This window comes from Aotus nancymaae, unplaced genomic scaffold, assembly GCF_030222135.1.
Source record: "Aotus nancymaae isolate 86718 unplaced genomic scaffold, 86718_ANA_hifiasm-v0.15.2.pri h1tg000036l, whole genome shotgun sequence".
In the NCBI taxonomy this organism is placed as follows: domain Eukaryota; kingdom Metazoa; phylum Chordata; class Mammalia; order Primates; family Aotidae; genus Aotus; species Aotus nancymaae.
In genome coordinates, this window is record NW_026988450.1 from 18557612 (window position 1) to 18578752 (window position 21141).

Sequence of the window (21141 nt, forward strand, 5' to 3'; positions counted from 1 at the left end):
GTTAAATATTTATGAGCAAATTATAAGTTGTAAAGTTACCCTTAGAAATTTATGCACTCACAGTGTTGATCTCCAGGATAAGAATTGAATACATTATTTAGACATCAGTTTCTTGATGTTTTCAATAAGATAATCTGGCAATTTCTTCTGTTTTTTAGCCTTTTTATAATACTTGAATATTGTCCATCTTATCGAAATGCAAATTTATTGAAAGGATACTGGCATGTCCACTGAGATTTATAGTGTATCAGTTTTGGAAAAATCCCACCTCATTATATGAAACTGTACTGAAACAAGAGCATGGAATTTGCAAACTGTACAGCTTCAAGTAATTAGTGACTTGTTCAGGTCTGCCCCTTGGATTTTTCTGGTTTTGGAAGAAATCAGTGACTAAAGACTGTTGAATTTAGATATTCCACATTTAAAGAATGGCAATTTAAAATCTATTCTTCTTATAAAATTTAACATTTTAGATTCATTGAAGCTTGGAAAATTCCTGTGTTTGCCATTTAATAAATTATTTATTCTTTCATTTAAATGTTTTAAACAAAATTGTGACTAAGTACAAAGCAATGTTAGACTTTTTAATGATCTTAGTGAGGGTGTTCTTTATGGATAAGTTTAATTTTTATTTTGAAGTATGAAGATATTGAACAATGTGCTATGATTAAAATTGTGAAGTTATTTATATGTCACTGTATCTTTTGAAAAAAATGAGAAGCAATTGCTTATTTTGCATAACATTTGATAATTTTGATGCTATTATGAAGTATGTATACTACATTTTCAGGCCTGTTGTATGCATATTCAATTGTACGTGTGGGTTTATTTATGTATATATGTTTAAAATTACTTGTGATTTTTAAAACTGGTGTGATAGAAATTAGCTAGCATATGAACTTTAAAAAGGAGCATTATTTCTTCATCTAAAATTATTTGACACAAGCTGTTCTTTTAAAGTATTAGTGCCGCAATTAAGCTGTTATTTGAGACAGTGGATGAATTAGAACATTCTTGCACTGCTCTAACTACTTGAGACTGGGTAATTTATAAAGAAAAGAGGTTTAATTGGGTGACGGTTCTGTGGGCTGTATAGTACACATGGCTGGGAAGGCCTCAGGATACTTAATCATGGTGGAAGGTAAAGGGGAAGGGGCATGTCTTCTTGGCCAGAGCATGAGAGAGGGGTGGGGGAGGTGCTATACACTTTTGAACAACCAAATAACTCACTGGCATGAGAACAGCACCAAAGGGGAAATTCTTCCCCATGATTCAGTCTCCGTTCACCAGGCTCCACCTCCAACTTTGGGGATTACAATTTGATGTGAGATTTGTGCAGGGACGCAGACCCAAACCATATCAGTATATTTTACAGTCAGCTGATAATCCTGGTTCCTGTACATTGAAACAATAGCCACATGTGATCAATCACATGCTCACTTACCTTATTCTGAGTTGAATTGTGTGCCTTCCAAAAGAAATTCGGATGCACAGACTCAATTGGTCAGGCCAGGCTTCCTGGAGGAGATGGGTCCACTTTCAAGAGGAGTAAGAGTCTGTGAGGCATAGGGTAGAGTAGGGTAGCTTGATGAGAAACTCAGCCTGGGGAATACATAAGTATTCACAAGATAACCAGGAAAGTAGCAGAAAAGCTTGGTGGGAACTCATTAGAACATAATGAAAAATGGAACAATTTAGACAGAGTTGAGTTAGTTTGGGAAGAATCTTTAAAGCAAAGTCTACATGTAGTTTTGACTTGATTCAGTGGTGAAATACCCAGTGGGTGGCTTTTGAGCTAAAGAAATGTCCTGATGAAAAATATTTGAGGGATGGCCAGCAGGATGTGAAGAGGCCAGTGACCAGACTCAATCCAGGAAGGAAGACCACCTGTTACAGACATGGCTGGCCCCAGGGTACACCCATTTGGTGTCAGGAGCATGACCCTGATGATTTCGGCACATGGATTTGTGTTTCCCTGTGCTCTGTGGGAGGGCTACACTGTGTTCATTTTAGATGTCCAATGTTTATGACCGTAGACTACATTTGGCTACTATGATTTACTTTATCTAGAGTAATGGTTAAAGGTGTAATAACATGAGTGGTCATGTGGGATGTTTTAAACTGTAGGTGTAAAGTTCACTTAACTAATCATGGCCTGATTTGAGCAGAGAGAAGACAGCTTGAAAAAAAGCTTGGGCTTGTTTGTGATTCTGGTCTTGTTAGGTCACAAGTGATTAGGGTTGGGGGAGTGTGCTAAACGTGTGGAATTTGAGAATTTCTGAATTTTTTTCCACCAGTTTATCATAATTTCTCAGTTGATTATTTTATAGATATTAAGGAGGGATTATACTGTAATTATGAATTAATAAGTCTTATTTTCCCACTAATGCCCATGAATACTTATCTGACATGAATTATGAAGTTCTCTTACTTTGTATAGGATGGGAACGTGAATTAAACACATAAAGGTAAGAAAAGTACAAAAAATATTTTTAAAAAGTACTTGTAATTTTTTGGGAGGGAAGTCTCTGCCAGTTTGAATCTCTATATTATCAGAAGTCATTATTGATTATTCATGGATAATGACACCTATATAAAATACAGACTAATGTCTAATGTTGTTCTATTCTGACTCAAAAGTAATTTGGAAGTTTTAAAGACTCCACAACTAAACAGCATCATTTGATAATGCATCTGTGGTATTATTAGTCTGACCTCATATAATGTGTAGTGATTTTGGAGCTAATAAAAAAGACTATGAGAACCAGATTTTGGGAGAATGAGCACCAGGTACATCTGTTTCTACTAAAAAACTTTCTAAAAAAATAGATTATCTGAGAAAAAAAGAACAAAACAAGCAAAGCTCCACAAAGTCATTTTCTAAACCACCTTTAAGGTACTTGTGGCTTACCTCCTCAACACTGCTGAATGACTTTCAGGAGTCACACATGAAAAGGGTCACTTTAGTTGGTACAGGTGCTGACTCAGGCCTCTGTCACAGGTTTTTCCCATCTTGGAATCTATGCTTTTCAGGGACTGTCATGACAGTAAAGGTCACTTGCAAGTTATGTCACTATTCTCTATCTACTGTTAGGCAGAGAGCTACTGTATGCGGTTTGCTGTTGACATTTTCAAACCCAGCATGACCCTTTACCCAAAATTATGGTGAAGTATCAAAAAAGGCAATTAAATGTCAATTTATATTCAAAATTTTTTATAAGTTTCCATTTATGTGACTTAAATGGAGTGAAGTGGATTAACGAGTATATGTCTCAACCATGTACAATGATAATGGTTTGGCATTTGTATGTTTCCATTTATTGCAGTTTTAGGTAATTGCACTCTTAGTGTGTTCCATTGATGAATTTTTAGTATGCAGTTCATTAAATAATAGAGAATTGTTCCGTGGGATATAGACTGTCTCAGAAACTCAGAATACTATTTCAAAGAAATATTAGAAAGATAAAATAAATAAGACACCTTGAATGTTTGAGAAGAAAACTCCTTGCATGTTATTCTTTTATTGCTTTGGAAACTTTGACAGTATTTTTGAGCATAGAGCAAATAAGTGTTAATTAGTTTGCAGTGTCTTAGTTTCATGTAGTATATTAACACTGTGAGCTAGAAATGTTCCATTATTGAGCACTGACTGCATCCAATATAAAAGCATTGTTAAATTTTTTAGATGTTTATGTTTTTTGATATACATATATAAAGCGAAGATATTTTGAACAATTGAGTGGTTTTGGAACTTTTGTGTATTGAATGATTGTGTTGATATAATAATATTGTGTGTTACTATTTGTCCATTTGCCTTTACCCATTAATTTCCAGCTGATTTCCATAGCAGTGGACACATTGTTGTTAATGGATGGAAGATACATAACACAGCAAAAAATAAATGGTTTGTTTGTATGGCAAAAACACCTGAAGAGAAGCATGAATGGTTTGAAGCTATTTTGAAAGAAAGAGAACGGCGGAAAGGTGGGTGTATGTATGAATTGGGCACTGTTATACTTTGTGAAGATTCTAACTTAGCATAGGAACAGAAAACGGAAAAACATGAGAAAGTGAAAAGGTTTATGATAGTCACGTGATTTATTAGGTTGATGCAAAAGTAATTGCGGTTTTGACATTGAAAGCAATTACTTCTGCACCAACTTAATATAATATCATATGATGTGAGCCTTATACTAAAAGACTTCTTTGATACTTACAAAATTGTTATGTAATACAGAGTTAGCAAAGTAATTATGTTATGAATGGTAGTGTCTTTTAAATAGGTTTTAAAATAGAAAACTATTTTTTAAATAGTCTTTTTAATAGAAAATGTTCAATTTTCTTTGAACTTTATTCTTGCTATTTCTAAACCAGAATTACCAAATTTTTCTTTAAGTGACAAGCTTCAATAACATAATGCAGTGTTGAAGGCCTCCAATTGTTCTCTATATACTTAACTGAGCGCTCAAATTTCTTAGACCCAATATGTTAGCTTCCTAATTATAGATTAAAGCACTTTGGATTTATACAAACTTTTAAAAGTTGGTAGGTCTTTGAATATACTATAATGTAACCCAATCAGTTGCTTGTTCATATGAGGAGGCCTAGCTCAAAAATTTGTTTTTTGCTTTTAGAAAAATTTGCAAAAAGAATTTGGCCTGACTATATTCAGTTGTGTGAAGTTTATCTGCAAAAAGACATATTTCTATAACTCAACTCAGAAATAGAAAGGCTTGCATTTCTACTAATTAACAATTGATTTCTTAATTAAGAAGCACGACATTGTTGATTACTTCTGGAGACCCAAGAATAAAACACCTCACTGGTAATGAAATTTCCGAACACAAAGAACTCTTTCTTTCATCTTAAGATGTTTTCCCCTGAAGAATATGCAAAATTGCTACATTGATTAAAGTATTCATGGTACATACTTGTAGGATTTCCAAAGCATTTTCAAATAGTCCTTTGACTGATCTTGGATGAAGAACCAGATACAAAATTTTAAAACTAAGTTTATGAATATATAACTGACTCTAAGTTTTGTTTAATGTAGCAGTCAATTCAAATAGCAAACAAATAGTTAAAAGATGAATCAAGCTTTTCATCAAGTTGAATTTTTTTTTTTAAGAATGGCTATGATCCACCCAAGACAAAAAACAAAACAAAAGAAAAACCCCCAAACAAAAGAAAAAGCACATTCTCTAAAACTGCATATGATCTTTATCTTTATATTTATCATTATTAGACTCTATTCTTAAGGGATTATTTATGAATAAAGACAAATATTAATGGCTTCAGCATTGTCAAAAATAAAGTTCTGGTAGGAAATTCTGCAGCTAGATGACTAAAAATAATACAAGTATTTCTCTTTCTTCTGCAACAACTCCTCGTCAGTCCTGATTAAGTGCCAGTGTTCTAGGATGTTAACTTGGGCACTGTTTTTCTCTAAGAAGATTCCTTGCCTGGGTTATCTATTCCCATGAGATTAACTTCCACTTGTACACTGCCGATTTGCCAACCTTTATGTCCAGCTTTGTCCTCTCCCCTGAGATGCTCATGTTTTCACCTGAATCCTGGACTCCCACCTGAATGTCCACACTAGGCATACTCGGTGCCCACCGGACTCCTGGTTACTTGGATGCCTTTGCCTGATACGCCTCCCTGCTTCCATTCAGTTACTCTCATCAGAAGCCCAGAGGCATCTGATTTCCTCTCTTTCCTTCATGCCCACATTTAACCAGCGTCTTATCAGTAGCACCTCCGACCTATTTCTCAACTTCATCCTCTTTGCCCTATGGCCCTACCCTTATTTGCAGTGAGCTGAACTTGCTTGAACTTTTGAGGTTTCTCCTAATAGTGTCCCTCTTTTTAAATCTTTCCCTCTTCAGTTTGTTCTCCACACTATCCTCCGAGCTTTGTTTCCAAAGCAATACAACTTTTTGTCCTGTACTACCCGACCTTTCTCCTCCCACTGGTTAAAGCATTTAGATGGATGCCCAATACTTAAGGAATGAAATAGATTGAAACTGCAGGTTGAGCAAGGATCTTGCCTATCCTACCAGCACATCTCCTATCTTTTCTTTTAAAACCCATGGCTCTGGGCTTCCATGTTGCTTCAAATGAGTTAGCTCTGCTTTCTCTAGAAATCCCCATTCATACCTGTGCATTCAAGACAGGGTCCTTCTGTGAAACGTTTCTTAACATTTCTCAGGGAGAGGTGCGGTGGCCTGAGTATGCCTCTTTAATATCACATTTCCTCCCATCCCTCAGAACTGTCTCTAGGGCTACTCTGTTCAGTTATGCTGATCTAACCCTGAGCAAGGATGCCTGGTCCAGGACTCAATGGAGGCTGAGACTCAGCTGCTCTTCTTACTGCCCTGGCTAAACTTTTATGCCTTTGGGGCACAATTCACACAAAGGTAACATATACCCTGGGATCTTGCCTTGCAGGTCTCCCTGGCCCCCCAGCTTCTGGTACACCAGGACACTGTTATACACAGCTCTGTATCCACAACCTCCAGCACATGGTAGACCTGCAACAACTGCTTGCTTAATGAAGGCACGAGTGAATGAATGAGTGAATGAATGAAGAGAGTTTTCAGTTACCTCTCCTTTCTCTTGTTTTCGATAGGTTTAAAATTAGGAATGGAGCAGGACACCTGGGTCATGATCTCTGAACAGGGTGAGAAACTTTATAAAATGATGTGCAGACAAGGAAATCTGATCAAAGACAGAAAAAGAAAACTGACTACGTTTCCTAAATGCTTTCTTGGAAGGTAGGGTTGGGAGTCTGGGTGCATGACTTTCTTTTATATTCTCACCATCTCACCTGTTAACTTTAATTAGTTTTCTTTTAAATGTATTATCTTGGGCATTTTTGAAAACTTTACAGTTGCCATTTCCTGGGCTGTAGCAGGATGAAGGAATGGTTAGAGAGCCAGAATCATAACTAGGAAACTCAAGGGATCCATCCATTCATTCATGACTTCTACGATTTCTGATATGTCATGATCCCAGAAGAAAGGGAGGTTGGGACCTTTTGGCAGGGAGGGACAGGCAGGTAGGTTTGCCTACAGGGGGACAGGATGACTGGTTGGGTATGGACATGTATATAGGGCCTGAAAGTCAGAATCAGAAAGACAAGGAAGATAAGAGACAGTCTGAACTCTCAGTTAATTCAGAATTTAGGCAGCTGGGCTCAGGATAAAGGATGTAGGTGAAAAGTCTAAAAATGTGGGTCATGTGAAGAGACAGGCACCAAGCAGCAGGCAGAGGGTCCGCTTTGGTTTTTAGAGTAAGCAGATTGACTAAGTGTTGTTTGGTTTGTTTGGACAGCATTCAGTGAAGTTATCTGGCTGGTTTAATTAGCTCGGGGCCAAAAAGAAGGTTAGCTGCCTTCAGGTAGCTCTTTTTAGGCCAGCCTCTGTGCTGACTTCTTCCTATACATTATTTCTAATGCTGGAATACATACTTAGGTAGGAGTTAAATACCTTTATACTTTCTTAAAGATACATAAACTGTGGGTCAGGGAGCTTAACAATTTCATATGGTTAGTGACTATCAATGCCAAGTTTATAAAGTAGACTGGAGTAGTAATTAACAGTCCAGACGGCAATCAAACTTACTGTTCAGTTCCTAGCACTACCACCAATTTGTTGCATGATTTAGGTTAGTTAAGTTTCCATCTGCTCTGAAAATATGGAGATGATGGTAGAGCTTACCTACAGTGCTCACTAGGATGTCTTTTTAACCAGTGATGGGAACATACAACGTAATCATAGGCTACCTCTGCCTCCCTCATATGGTTTGGCTGTGTCCCCACCCAAATCTCGTCTGGAGTTATAATCCAAATTGTAATCCCCACATGTCAGGGGAGGGACCTGGTGGGAGGAGACTGGATCATGGGAGCGGTTTCCCCCATGCTGTTCTCATGATAGTGAGTGAGTTCTCATGGCATCTGATGGTTTTATAAGGGGCTTTTCCTCCTTCATTCACCTTCTCTCACCTGCTGCCAGTAAGGTGTGTCTGCATCCCCTTCTGCCATGATTCTAAGTTTCCTGAGGCCTTCCAAGCATGCAGAACTGTGAATCAATTAAACTTCTTTCCTTTATAAATTACCCAGTCTTGGGTATTTCATTATAGCAGTGTGAGAATGGACTAATACACCCAGTTTCAGGGAAGTTCTTTACAGCAGTGTGAAAAAGGACTAATACACTCCCCAACCCCCAACTCAGAAATATATTGGCCAGGAAACCCTCTGCCTGCAGGGCAGCATCTGGCTTTCTTCTTCACTAGGAATGATCCTCACAGCAGGCAACACATCTGCCAGTGAGCCATACTGTTGCTTGTAGGTAGCCCTCAGGTAGTAGTAGCTCTTGTGCAGGGAAAAGAGAAGATGTGAGTTTATCTTGGCATAGAAGCCCTGTGTAGCAAAACACGCTATCTTTTGTACCCACTCCATGGGCATAACTTTCAGGGTCCTCACCGGGACATGCCCATTTGCAAGAGAGTCACTTCAAGTTATGACTCCCCACTAGGTTTTTATAGGTATGCAAATTAGCCACCTGGGGTCATTTTTACCATTGCAATGCTGCCTAATTTAGCAGTTGACACCCTACCTTCATCAGCTGTCTAGGGGAGCATAGCTATTATAGAAAGTTAGCCCAGGGTCAAATTTGTTCTTATGGAAGAATAGGTTTTGCTAACCCTTCACCCACACGATGACATATGGTAATAGTGCAAGTTCATTGTGATGGTGTATGAAGCTTCTCCCAGATCACCTGATAGGTAGGAGAGACTCAGTAAATGTTAGGTTATCGTGGCCTTTTCCATCACAGCACACTGTTGCTGCTTACAGGGCAAGTAAGGTCATTTCTGAGTGGATCAATGTCCTTTAGCAGAGTGTTGATGGAATCTCTCCGTTCCCTGAGTAGGTCCAATGATAAAGCTACTCACTGGGTTCCTTTACTCTTGACTTCTCACTCTTCAAAATATTTCCAACTTATAGCAATATTTAAATTGGCTTTTTCCTCATTTTAATTTGATATTTTCAGGAATCTAGTGCCAGCAGAATAGAGAATTATGCCTTAGCTACATAGCAACCATCTCAACTCACTTGTCAGTCACGAGTTAGTAAAGCTCACTATGCGCAGGCCCCATGCTGAGTTTCTGACATCTGTCATCTCATTTAATCCTTTGGCTGCACTGTGACACTGACATTCTTTTTTTTTTCTTTTTTCTTTTTTTTTTAAGTTGGAGTCTTGCTCTGTCGCCCAGGCTGGAGTGCAGTGGCATGATCTTGGCTTGCTGCAACCTCTGCCTCCTGGGTTCTCCTGCCTCAGCCTCCCTAGTAGCTGGGATTATAGGCATGTGCCACCACACCTGGCTAATTTTTATATTTTTAATAGAGATAGGGCTTTACCATATTGGCCAGGCTGGTCTCAAACTCCTGACCTCGAATGATCTACCTGCATTGGCCTCCCAAAGTGCTGGGATTACAGACGTGAGCCACTGCACCCAGCCTGACATTCTTAATATTATCTCTATGTTAATGATGAAGAAGCTGAGGTTTAAAAAGCTGAATTCATAAACTCCTAGTCGAACAGGTAGTGGAAGCGGAAACAGGATTTGAATCCCAGTTGTCTTATGGCAACTACATGATATTAACCACTACACTTTCCTTCACCTTTTCTGATATTTTCTTTTGAATTTGTTATGCAGCAATAGGAAACTAACGGTGGGAATGGTTCTTGTGTAATAAAAGAATAAAAATATTTATCAACTTTTTCTGCCTTATATTTGTAGTCTAGACAACCCACTTTTAGAATTTTATATCCCTCAATTATTTGACATTAGCTATTTTTCTTGCTTTTGTTTTTGAAATTAATGGAGAAATAATTTCCTGATGCAGTCCATAGCTTTGTTTCTCTGGCCAAAAAAGAAAACCAGTCTACAACAAATTCAGTTTATATAAAAGTTCAAATGTTAGACTTTTAAAACATGAGCAACACAGTGTTTTTTTTAAAAATATTTTATTGAGTTTTAGGTTTTGAGGTACATGTGAAGAACATGCAGGATTGTTGCATAGGTGCATACATGGCAATGTGGTTTACTGCCTTCCTCCCCATCACCTATATCTGGCATTTCTCCCCATGTTATCCCTCCCCAACTCCCCATCCCCCCGTCCCTCCCCTGGTTCCCCCCGAAAGACCTCAGTGTGTGATGCTCCCCTCCCTGTGTCCATGTGTTCTCATTGTTCAACACCGGCCTATGAGTGAGAACAAAATGTCTCTATATTTAATGTTCTCTTAATTGAACCACGTGACCTTTTTTAAAAAATTGCTACATAGCTGAGGCTCTCCTAAGTGATACAAACATCATCCTTCTTATCTCTGAGGCCTGGGGCTGCCCTGCAATGGTGACAGATGTAAGCTATAATCCACTGTGGCCTTCACAGCTGCAGCAGTGTGTGGTAGACAGTTCTGATGGATGCTTCTGTGCTGGAGTATTCCTTATAGATGACAGTTTAGATACAATAATGAATTTGCCAAGTAATTTAACATTTTCAAAACAATGTAGTAAAACTTTTCTATGTCCTTCGGTGTGCACTAGCTTTCTATTGTTGTATAACGAATGAATATGTACTTAGCAGCTTAAAACAACGTTAGTCAGGAGTCCAAGAGAGCTCAACTGGGTTCTGCTTAGGGTTTCACAACCCCAAAATCAAGGTGCTGGCCAGATGGGACTCTTATCTTGAGGTTCTGGGGGGAGGTTCACTTTCAAGCTTATTCAGGTTGTTGGCAGGATTCAGCTCCTTGAGGTTGTGAATGAAGTCTTTGCTTCCTTGCTGTCAGCTAAGGGTTGCTCTCAGCTTCTGCAGGCTGCATGTCTTGGTACCAGGTCCTCTCCATCTTCAGAGCTGGCAGTGGCACATTGAATCCTTCTCATGGGTTTAATTTCTCTGACTTCCTCTCGTGCCACTAGCCTGAGAAAACTCTGCTTCAAAGGATTCCACTTACTGAGTCAGGCCCACTGGGATAATTTACATATTTTAAAGTCTACTGACTTGAGGTTTTAATTACATATGCAAAAATCCCTTCAGAGCAATACCTAGATTAGTATTTAACTGAAAAATGAAGGGGAGGGAATCTTGGTGGGGTGGGAGGGCAATGAGAGGATTTCTGTAGACTCCTACCTACCACATGGTACATGTGGTTTTATTTGTTCTTCCTTCTTGAATCTTTAAACTCACTGGTTGTTTATGCCTGGGAAGCCACATTAAAGACAGTTGAGCTCTTTATATTAAGCTATTACTATTCTATTCAGTTCCGACTTTAGCTAGCTTTAGGATCTGCTGCAATCCTTCAGTCCCACATTTGCCTTTATGTTAATGGTAACCTTTTAATTAAAGCTACTCTAAAATTTTTACTTTGTGTTTATTAGAGGCCTCAACAAGTTGAATAGTTTAAGTATAGTTTAGTAATGGATGAATGTGCAGACATGGGTTTTCTAGAATAGAGTTCAATTTAAATGACTGTAGGCCTTATATATGTAAAAAAAAATCTTTTGAAGTGCATTGAAAATATTCCTTTATATTTTGAGATTCCTTTCATAGTTGCTTCATGACTGCATGGCATAGAAAGACTTTCTGGGGAAAAAATTAAGCATTTAGCTTTTTCACTGGCTTTCTGTTGCAGCGAATTTGTGTCATGGCTGTTAGAAATTGGAGAGATTCACAGGCCTGAGGAAGGCGTACACTTGGGACAAGCATTATTGGAAAATGGAATCATCCACCATGGTAATTAATTACTTATTTATTCCATTTATTCACCATGTGTATCTTAATCCCATTCATCAGTTTAGTTTATAATTTCCACATTACAGGTTTCTCATTTTTTTTTAACAACATTCTCAGTACCTAATATGTGTAGAACAGTGTTTCAGGGAGTGTGGCTTTATGGGGCTGTATTTGTTAACCTTAGACTGAAGAGCTGTAATACAGGCAAGCATTAGCAAATAGAGAAGTGGGATTGTGGAGGAAGGGATGGTTAGTTCTATAGTAATTGGAGTGTTTGGGAGTGCTTCATGGAGGACAGGACACGATGGTGATGCTGGGCGTTGCGGAATGAATAGAACTCTGCCAGTGACAGCAGGGCAGAAGGGCATTCCACTTGGAGGAAACAATAGCACTCTGGCACGGTGGCGGGCAAATTTGTGGTGGCTTCTTTGTGCACCAGCACAGAGCCTCACATGGGTCCATGGATGAACATACTGGTGAGGGGAGGTATGGCAAGAAAGGCAGGCAGAGCCTGGATTCCAGAAGATCTGAAGTTTCCTGCTGTGGCATGTGGGCTTATACTGAAGGGGGCCAGGAGTTGAGGAATGGCTTTAAGCAGAGCCATGATCAGAACTTGGGTCCACAGCTATGAGATGCAGCAGCATGGAGCCTGCAGTGGAGAGGTTCAAGACTGCAGAGCACCAGGCCCCTCAGGGGACCCTGCTGCACCCAGGAGTGGCAGGACAAGGGCTTCGGCAGGTCTGTGTCCGTGGGCATGAAAAGACCATTTCCACTGGGGAGGTACTGGCGAAGCTGAAACAGCATATTTGATAACTATTTGGATGTGGAGGGTGAAGAATGAAGAGAGAGATTAGAGTATTCTGAGCCTTCTTCTCTGAATGACTGAGATAGTTAATTCAGGAGGAAGAGCAGGGTTGAAAGAGAAGATGCAGGCTTTGCTATGGACTATGTGAGACAGCCAGTGGGGAGTGGCCAGAAAGTGGTTGTCAACTTGGTTTGAAGCTCAGGATAGAAATGGGGTAAACCATATATTTGGGAATCATTTCAAGAGAGTACTACATCCCTGGAAACACTGACAACAAACAGACAAAAACCACGAAAGCAGTGTTAATGGGACCCAGGAAAAAAGCTTAAAGAATTTCTAAGGTAAACTGTGGGGGAGAAGAAAAACCAGTGACTTGTTAACAAACATGGATATTTGGCCATAGCATTTTGATGTTCATTTCCTTTCTTAGAGTGCTGTGCAGATAAACCACATCCTTCCCATCTTTCCTCACCACACTCCTGTCACCTACATGATGGTACCACCATCCACCCAGCTAGGTATCATCTTTAATTCCTTTCTCTCCCTCATGCCGTCAAGCTCTGTGAGCTCTACCAGCAAAATAAGTGCCCAAATGATGAATTCTCTCCCTTCCAGCATCCCTACTTCTTTCTAGTCACCATCCTTTCCTCCCTTGCTTCCACCTTTCTCCACTCCCGTAGTATACTCTCCAGGTCATAGCCGAAGAGACCTGTAAAAATGCGGATATGATCAAAGCATTTTTCCATCTATAACCATCTAATCGCTTCCAGTCAAATGTAAAGAAAAGTTCAGACCTATTACATGCCCTACAAGGTCTGATGTGATAGGGCCCCTGACTTCCTCTCAGAGCCTGAAACCTCGATTTGTACCTGACTTGTTGCACTGTGGCCACCCTGACCTTCTGTCTCTTCCTTCAATACGCCAACATGACTTCCTATTTAGGACCTTCACTTCTGCTTTTCTCATTCCACAGTTATTTATTAATTCCTCATATATGCCAGGAGCCTTTCTACCTGCTAGAGATAGAGCAGTGAATGAAAAGACAAAAATTCTTGTATATATGACTCATGTCTTCCATGACCCTTTCACTTTTAGAACCCCAATGTCCTATTTTTTTTTTACTTTGAAATCTTTTTTCATGCACTTATCACTCTGAAATTATTAGGTTGTTTTACTTGTGTCTTTGTTTATTATCTCTTTATCTCCCTATCCCTTACCTGGCCTCCAATAAAAATATAAGCACCGTTCAAACAAAAGCCTCATTTGTTATTACATAGCAAATGCCTGGCATTCCCAGCCCATACAGGTTCTCACTAAATATTTGCTGAATGAATGAATAATTAAATTTTGAGTGAACAGATGACACTTATAAATTGTATATGATTTTGTGCTTGTTTCATTAGCATCATTAAAACATCTAAAAGCATTATATGGCTGCTTTTAGCATCTGGTGGGCTAAAAGCATCATTTAAAAACTTAGAAGGAAAAATAACATTATGACTATTACATACTAACATTATAAAATGGTAACAAGTATATATAATAGTTACCCTGACTTTAATAGATTTGCATAGATCTTATATTGACCAGGGAACTGTGCCTCAGTGGCAAAAATTGATTAGTTGTTTACCAAATTGGTTTAGCTTTTGTTTGTCATGGGTATGCATACATTGCACTTCTTAGTTTTCCTTGCAGTCAAGGAAGGGGAGGTGGTGAAATTGAGTTGCAGCCAAGGACATGTCCACAAAGGTGATGCGCAAAGGAAGTGTACAGGCTATTAGACAAAAACACAAAACACAAGGTGACCCGGGGAGTCCTGCACTAGGGATGGCTGGGCCTCTGTCAGACTCCAGGTCCTGCATGGGGAGAGCCCCATAACTCCGTCCTCCACCACTGGTTGGATCTTACCTCAATGAAAAATTAGCTTCTACAACATAAGTCACTATATTGAGGAGGTTTGTTTGTTACAGTAGCTAGTGTTAACCAGTGGAAAATGAGCTAGCTTTTCTTCCCAATATTTCCTGCAGAAATGAGTTCTCCCATCCTATCCTAGTCTATTTCTGCCTTTCTAAAAGGAAGTATGAGAGCAGCCGGGTTTCCTTGATGGGCAGAGTAAAAAGACAGACTTAAACTACTAAGAAATAAAGTTGCTGGTTCATGTTGACATGCAAACTAGGGGTAAGAGAGCATATTATGCGATTTATCATTAATAGAGTAATTCTATTAGAATGAAGAGACATGAGCCAAATGTGCTAGTATCATTGGCATGTGGTTCCAGCTGCATTTTGGTGAAAATAGAATTCCCAAAATAAAGTTGAATGAACCATCTGTTTTAAAGAGAGCAAGCAAAGAAGAAGTTGACTGTTACTGGTGTTATTCACATTGCAAATCTGATTGAGAACTTCATCATCAGCAAAGCCTGCTATAGCAGGAACTCTAGGGTTGAGGCAGCGTATGCTTTCTCTGTGGTATGCTGACAATATGTATCTTGTCTGGTGCTACTCTTTGCAGTAGGAATGTTTATGTGAGAATTCAGAGACCTCATTTCTTATTAATATTTGTTATATCCCATGATGTGATGAAGTTGGTTCATACAGGCTCCTGAGAGCTGATAATTAAATACATTTTGTAGGCTGGTTAGTTTATAAACTAACAATTACTAATAATTAAATTATATAAACATATAAGTACATAACTTTATATTGCAAAAAGGGTAAAACATTCTATTTTAGGGGGTTGGGAGGGAGGGTCTTGCTTTGTTGCCCAGGCTGGAGTGCAGTGGTGTGATCATGGCTCACTGCAGCCTCAACCTCCTGGACTCAAGCCATCTTCCTACCTTAGCTTCATGAGTAGCTGGGACCACAGGTGCATGCCACCATGTGTGGCTAATTTTTTTTTCTTTTTTAAATTTGTAGAGATGAGGTCTTACTATGTTGCCCAGGTTGGTCTTGAACTGCTGGGCTCAAGTAATCCTTCCACCTCAGCCTCCCAAAGTGCTGGGATTACAGGCATGAGCCACCATATGGGACCTGTAAAACATTCTTAAAATGTATCACTTTCTCATTATTTTACAATGTTTACTCTTATCTATGCCCTTGAGGTTATTTATGTCTATTGTTTGTGTACGGTGGAAATACTGTGTAATGCGTGGCACTGCACCTTTAACTCCATATTCAGTGCCTTTAGGTTGGAAGCTTGAAGTTGGTCAGAGTGGGAATATTTATACAGTAGAAATTGGCAAATTCTACAAGTCAGAACTTCTCCTCTATTCCACCCACCTTCAACACTTAGAGAGCCAATTGTTAAACATTTGCAGTACATACCTGGTTCTCTCACACAATGATTTAAAAGATCGCATTTAGCAACTTTCTTCACTAGAAGACCTAAGCTGTAGTTAATGCACCCATTTTTGATGGTAGAGAAGTTGGGAGAGTAGATTTGAATGCAGAACAGTTCAGGGTTTTTCTAAGGCAACAGCTAAGAGTTGCAGGTTAACCCAAGGTTCATTATCAAGGGCACAAGCATTTGCCTTGCAGCTAACCTCTCCATGTTGAAGAGGTTAGACTACCGCTTGTTTCATTCTGGCAAAAACATTTGGATTCAACTTCATGAATTTTGAAATATCAAGACAATTTATTTTAATAAATATTAAGGTATAAAAATGAGAGTAGGTAGATTGTACAGGAGAAATAAATTCTGATCTTAAAACATACTGTAGAGTTTCACAGTATTTCTCATGTTTTTATATTTTTTTCATAAAGAATTTTTTACGTATGACTTGGCTTGGGGAAAAAGATACCAAAAAGCAGAAATGGTATTGACTATATATCTTTTTTTTTTTTTAAACAATTTTGTGGCCATAAGCCAAGCAGAACATTTGGATAGGCTGGGGTAAAAGAGCTGAAACTTCACAAATGTATGTGTGTATTTATCTGTGTGTATTACCAACTCTTGATTTTCTTCTGGATGCATCAAATGTTGTTAACGAGAATTCTGACGACTTTCTTTCCTCTTTCAACATTTCTGGCAAAAATAAAGGTGGTCAAAGTCTTTCATCTAATTATAAAAGTATAGCTCATTGCAGCAAATTATCTCTTCTAGAAATGTTACATTCCCTGTAAAGAAAATATTTAAATATAAACTCTTTGACTTTTAATTTGAGGTTTTTACTTTCTAAAACAGACTTTTTTTTATTAGACTGTGTATAAAACAACGTAGCCTGAAAAAGAGAAAACTTAGAGATTTAGTAGGAGATTCCCTCCCTTATCTCCCAACTTTATAGAGGTATAATTGACAAATATTAATGGTGTACAACATGATGTTTTGAAATATGTGTAAATTGCAAAGTGATCACCACAATCAAGCTAATTAGTATATTAACTACCTCAAATAGTTATCACTTTTCTGTGGTGAGAACATTTGAGATTTACTCTTTTAGCAATTTTCAAGTATGTAATACATTATATCATATTTTCTCTACCCACTCAGCCACATGGAAACTTAGGGTGACTTGTCTTGCTATTGTGAGTAATGCTGCAGTGAACATGAGGGTTCAGATAGCTCTTTGACACACTGATTTATTTCCTTTGAATTAAACAGAAGTAAAATTGCTGGATCATATGGTAGTTCTATTTTAAGCTTTTTGAGGAACTTCCATACTGTTTTCCATAATGGCTAAATGAATTTACATCTCCACCAACAGTATACAAGGGTTTCCTTTTTGCCATATCCTCACCAACACTTCTGTCTTTTTGATGATAGCTATCCTAAGAAGTGTGAGGTTTTATCTCACTGTAGTTTTGATTTGCATTTCCCTGATGATTAGAGATGTTGAGCAACTTTTCACATAAAGATGGCCTGTTGGCCATCTTTATTTCTTTTTTTGAGAAGTATTTTTTTTTAGGTTCTTCACCCATTTTTAAATGGGTTATTTGTATTTTTGGTATTACATTGAATTAATTTCTTATATGTTTGGAATATTTGCCTCCTATTGGATCTATGTTTTACAAAGATTTTTACCACTCCATAGATTGTCTCTTAATTTTATTGATTCTTTCAATTGCTGTGCATGCGGTTTTTAGTTTGATGCAATTGCATTTGACTATTTTAATTTGTCTATTTTTGCTTTTGTCGCCTGTGCTTTTGGGGTCCTCTCCAAAAAATTATTGCCAAGACAAATGTCAAGAACCTTTTCCCTCATCTTTTCTTCTAGTAGTTTTACAGTGTTACATCATGTGTTTAAATCTTTAGTACATTTTGAGTTTATTTTTATATTTGGTGTGAGATAAGGGGTCCCATTTAATTATTTTGCATGTAGTTACCCAGTTTTCTCAACATTATTTATTGAAGAGGCTGTCTTTCTGCATGGTGTATTCTTGGCACCTTTGTGGAAGATCAATTGACCATAAATCTGTGAATTTATTTCTGGGATCTGACCTCTATTCTGTTCCATTGGTCTATGTGTCTGCTTTTATGCCAGTACCATGCTGCTTTTATTACTGTGGCTTTGTAGTAGAGTTTGAAGTCAGTAATCTCATGCCTTCAGCTTTGTTCCTTTTGCTCAAGGTTGCTTTGGCTATTGTGGGTCTTTTGTGCTTCCACACAGATTTTAGGATTGTTTTCTGTATTTCTGTGAAAAATGCAATTGGAATCTTGATAGAAATCACATTGAATCTGTAGACGGCTTTGAGTAGCAGGGATATTTTAACAATATTAATTCTTTCCTTCCATGAGTATGGGATTTCTTACCATTTATTTGTGTTTTCTTTAATTTATTTCATCAGTGGTTTATAGTTTTCAGTGTACAGATCTTTCACCTTCTTATGTTATTCCTGTTATATTTTATTTTTTTATTCTATTTCAAATGAGATCACTTTTCTTAATTTCTTTTTTCCATAGTACATTGTTAACATATGGAGAGGCTACTGATTTTTATAATGTTGTCCTTGTGTCTTGCAAGTTTACTGAATTAGTTTTTGATGGAATTTATATGGTTTTCTATATATCAGATCATGACATCTACAAATAGAGACAATTTTACTTCTTTCCAATTGAATGTCTTTTATTTCTTTTTCTCCCCTGATTGCTCTGGCTAGGACTTCCAGTACTATGTTAAATGGAAGTAGAGAAAGTAGGCATCCTTGTCTTGTTCTAGAGAAAAAGCTTTCAGCTTTTGATCATTGAGTATTATGTTGGATGTGGGCTTGTCATATATAACCTTTATTATGTTGAGGTGCATTTCATCTATAGCAAATTTATTGAGAGTTTTCATTATGAAAGGATGTTGAATTTTGACTAATGCTTTTTCTGTATCTGTTGAGAACATCATGTGATTTTTGTCTTTTATTTTTTAATGTGATGCATTGTAATTATTCATTTGCATATGTTGCACGACCCTTGGTTCTCAAAGATAAATCCCACTTGATCATGGTATATGATAATTTTATTGTGCAGTTGAACTTGATTTGATAGTATTTTATTTAGGATTTTGGCATCCATGTTCATCAGTGATATTGGTCTGTAATTTTCTTTTCTTGTAGTATTCATATCTGGCCTAGTAAAATGAGTTTTGGAAGTGTTCCTTTCTCTTTTATTTTTGGAAGAGTCTGAGAAGGACTGGTATTAATTCTTCTTTAAATATTTGGTAGAATTCACCAGTGATGCCATCAGGTCCTGGGAATATGAAAGTCTTATCTTGAGGATGGTAATGAACACTCTTGTTTTTCAATGAGAAAAAAAATTGACTGACATGTGAAAAAGCAATTCTTAATGTAAGAACAGTTACAATTTGGAATCGGTTAGATACTAAATTATTTTAGCTACTCTGGAGGTCCAAACACAGGATAAATGTCAAGATTGGTGTATGTGTGGTCTTGGCCTGATCACAGTGTGATAAAACAGATACATGCTAACATTTATTTGTAGGGCTGAGATTCAAATCACAATGCGCTAGTTTGAGTATCTGCTCTTTAAAGGGCACTTTTTGCTTGGCTTTGTAACATTGTGAAGAAACAGAAAATACAAAATCATATATTTATATAAATGTGCATACTTTGTATACCTTTATACATACTATATACTAATGTGCATATATAAATACATATATTATGCTAGCTGAATGTTGCAAACTTCTATTTATTTCTCAAATCATTATATGTAAATTAATATTTTAAATAAAATATGAATCTTGCTGTTAAAATACTGGATTGGTATTGCTGTGTTGTAAAAACAAACACTTTTTGTAAAACTAAAAGTTTTAGTATTTGGAAATACGTATTTAATAAATTTATTTGTTGTTTGTCTGCCCCCTTTTAGAATATCATTATTTTAATATATTGTTTCTATGTTCTTAGTTACCGATAAACATCAATTCAAACCAGAACAGATGTTATATAGATTTCGCTATGACGATGGAACGTTTTATCCCAGAAATGAGATGCAGGACGTGATTTCAAAGGTAATGACCTGTCCCACAACCTCTTCGATAGTAGAATGCATGTTGCCATTCTTCAGGAAGATAAAAGGCAGTTGAGAAACATAAAATATTTTTCTAGTTTAGAAAATCCTTCCACTATATATACAAGAATTCTAATATTCGATTGTTTCTTCATTCTTTACCTAATTCTAAATGACAGTAGTACTGCTGTATCACTCACAAGGTTACAGACATTAAAAACTCTTTTACACACAGCAACATGTCTTCAAAATACTTGAATAAAGAAATACAAATATGTAAAATAAATGTAAAGCCACGTTTTTTGTACAGTTGATGATACTTTATTGATATATGATGAACAAGTAGTATAGATGTATTACTGTGTTGGTATCTTTGTTTAATTTATGTTAGAAATTTTATATTTTAAGAAAATTAATTTGGAAAAAACTTTGTATATGCGTATGTCATATATATGAGGAATTTGTAGCACAATTTAATCCTATTCTTTAATAATTTAAATCATATTATTTTTATGATATATCGTGACATTTGAATAATTTTTAAATTGGTTGAGATTTTGTAATGATTTGAAAATATTGACAGTGAATTAATTTGTTACTTCAAAATTTCATTGACATGTCCCTTGGGTGATCTCACTCTCTTTGGATATATCTTTATTTTATGTAGGGTGTAAGATTATATTGTCGTCTTCATAGTCTCTTTACTCCAGTGATAAGGTGAGTCTGGTTTTTAAGTTCTGGGAAACTTAAATGGAAATATTTGTACTGTGTTTTAGGTAAATATTATTCAGCTAGAACTTGTTAGCTTATTTTGTTTTTCTTCCAAAAGTGAAAATTTTACTTTAAAATATTATTTTAAGGAATGATTTGTTGTAAAATATCCCTATATTTTCCTAAGATTCTAATTTTCCACTCCTTATTCCACTCTAATATACCACTCTTTATTATGATTTCTAAAATTATTTTGCCATTAGTTCATAGTAAATTACATACTTGAAATAGTCCACTTTCTGCTAATATTTAATAAATAAAAGTTGATTGATAGGGAGAGGATTTGGAAATAATGTTTACATAATTGCCACTA

The 21141-nt window shown here is 37.0% G+C and overlaps 1 protein-coding gene across 1 annotated transcript in view; it reads left to right on the plus strand.

Moving 5' to 3' along the window:
* PREX2 (phosphatidylinositol-3,4,5-trisphosphate dependent Rac exchange factor 2) overlaps positions 1-21141 on the plus strand; it is a 290449-nt gene that overhangs the window by 97909 nt on the left and 171399 nt on the right. The window contains 5 exon segments of the mRNA XM_012463660.2: positions 3835-3984; positions 6632-6776; positions 11697-11797; positions 19955-20058; positions 20725-20774. Of these exon segments, the coding sequence (XP_012319083.2) occupies positions 3835-3984; positions 6632-6776; positions 11697-11797; positions 19955-20058; positions 20725-20774 (550 nt within the window).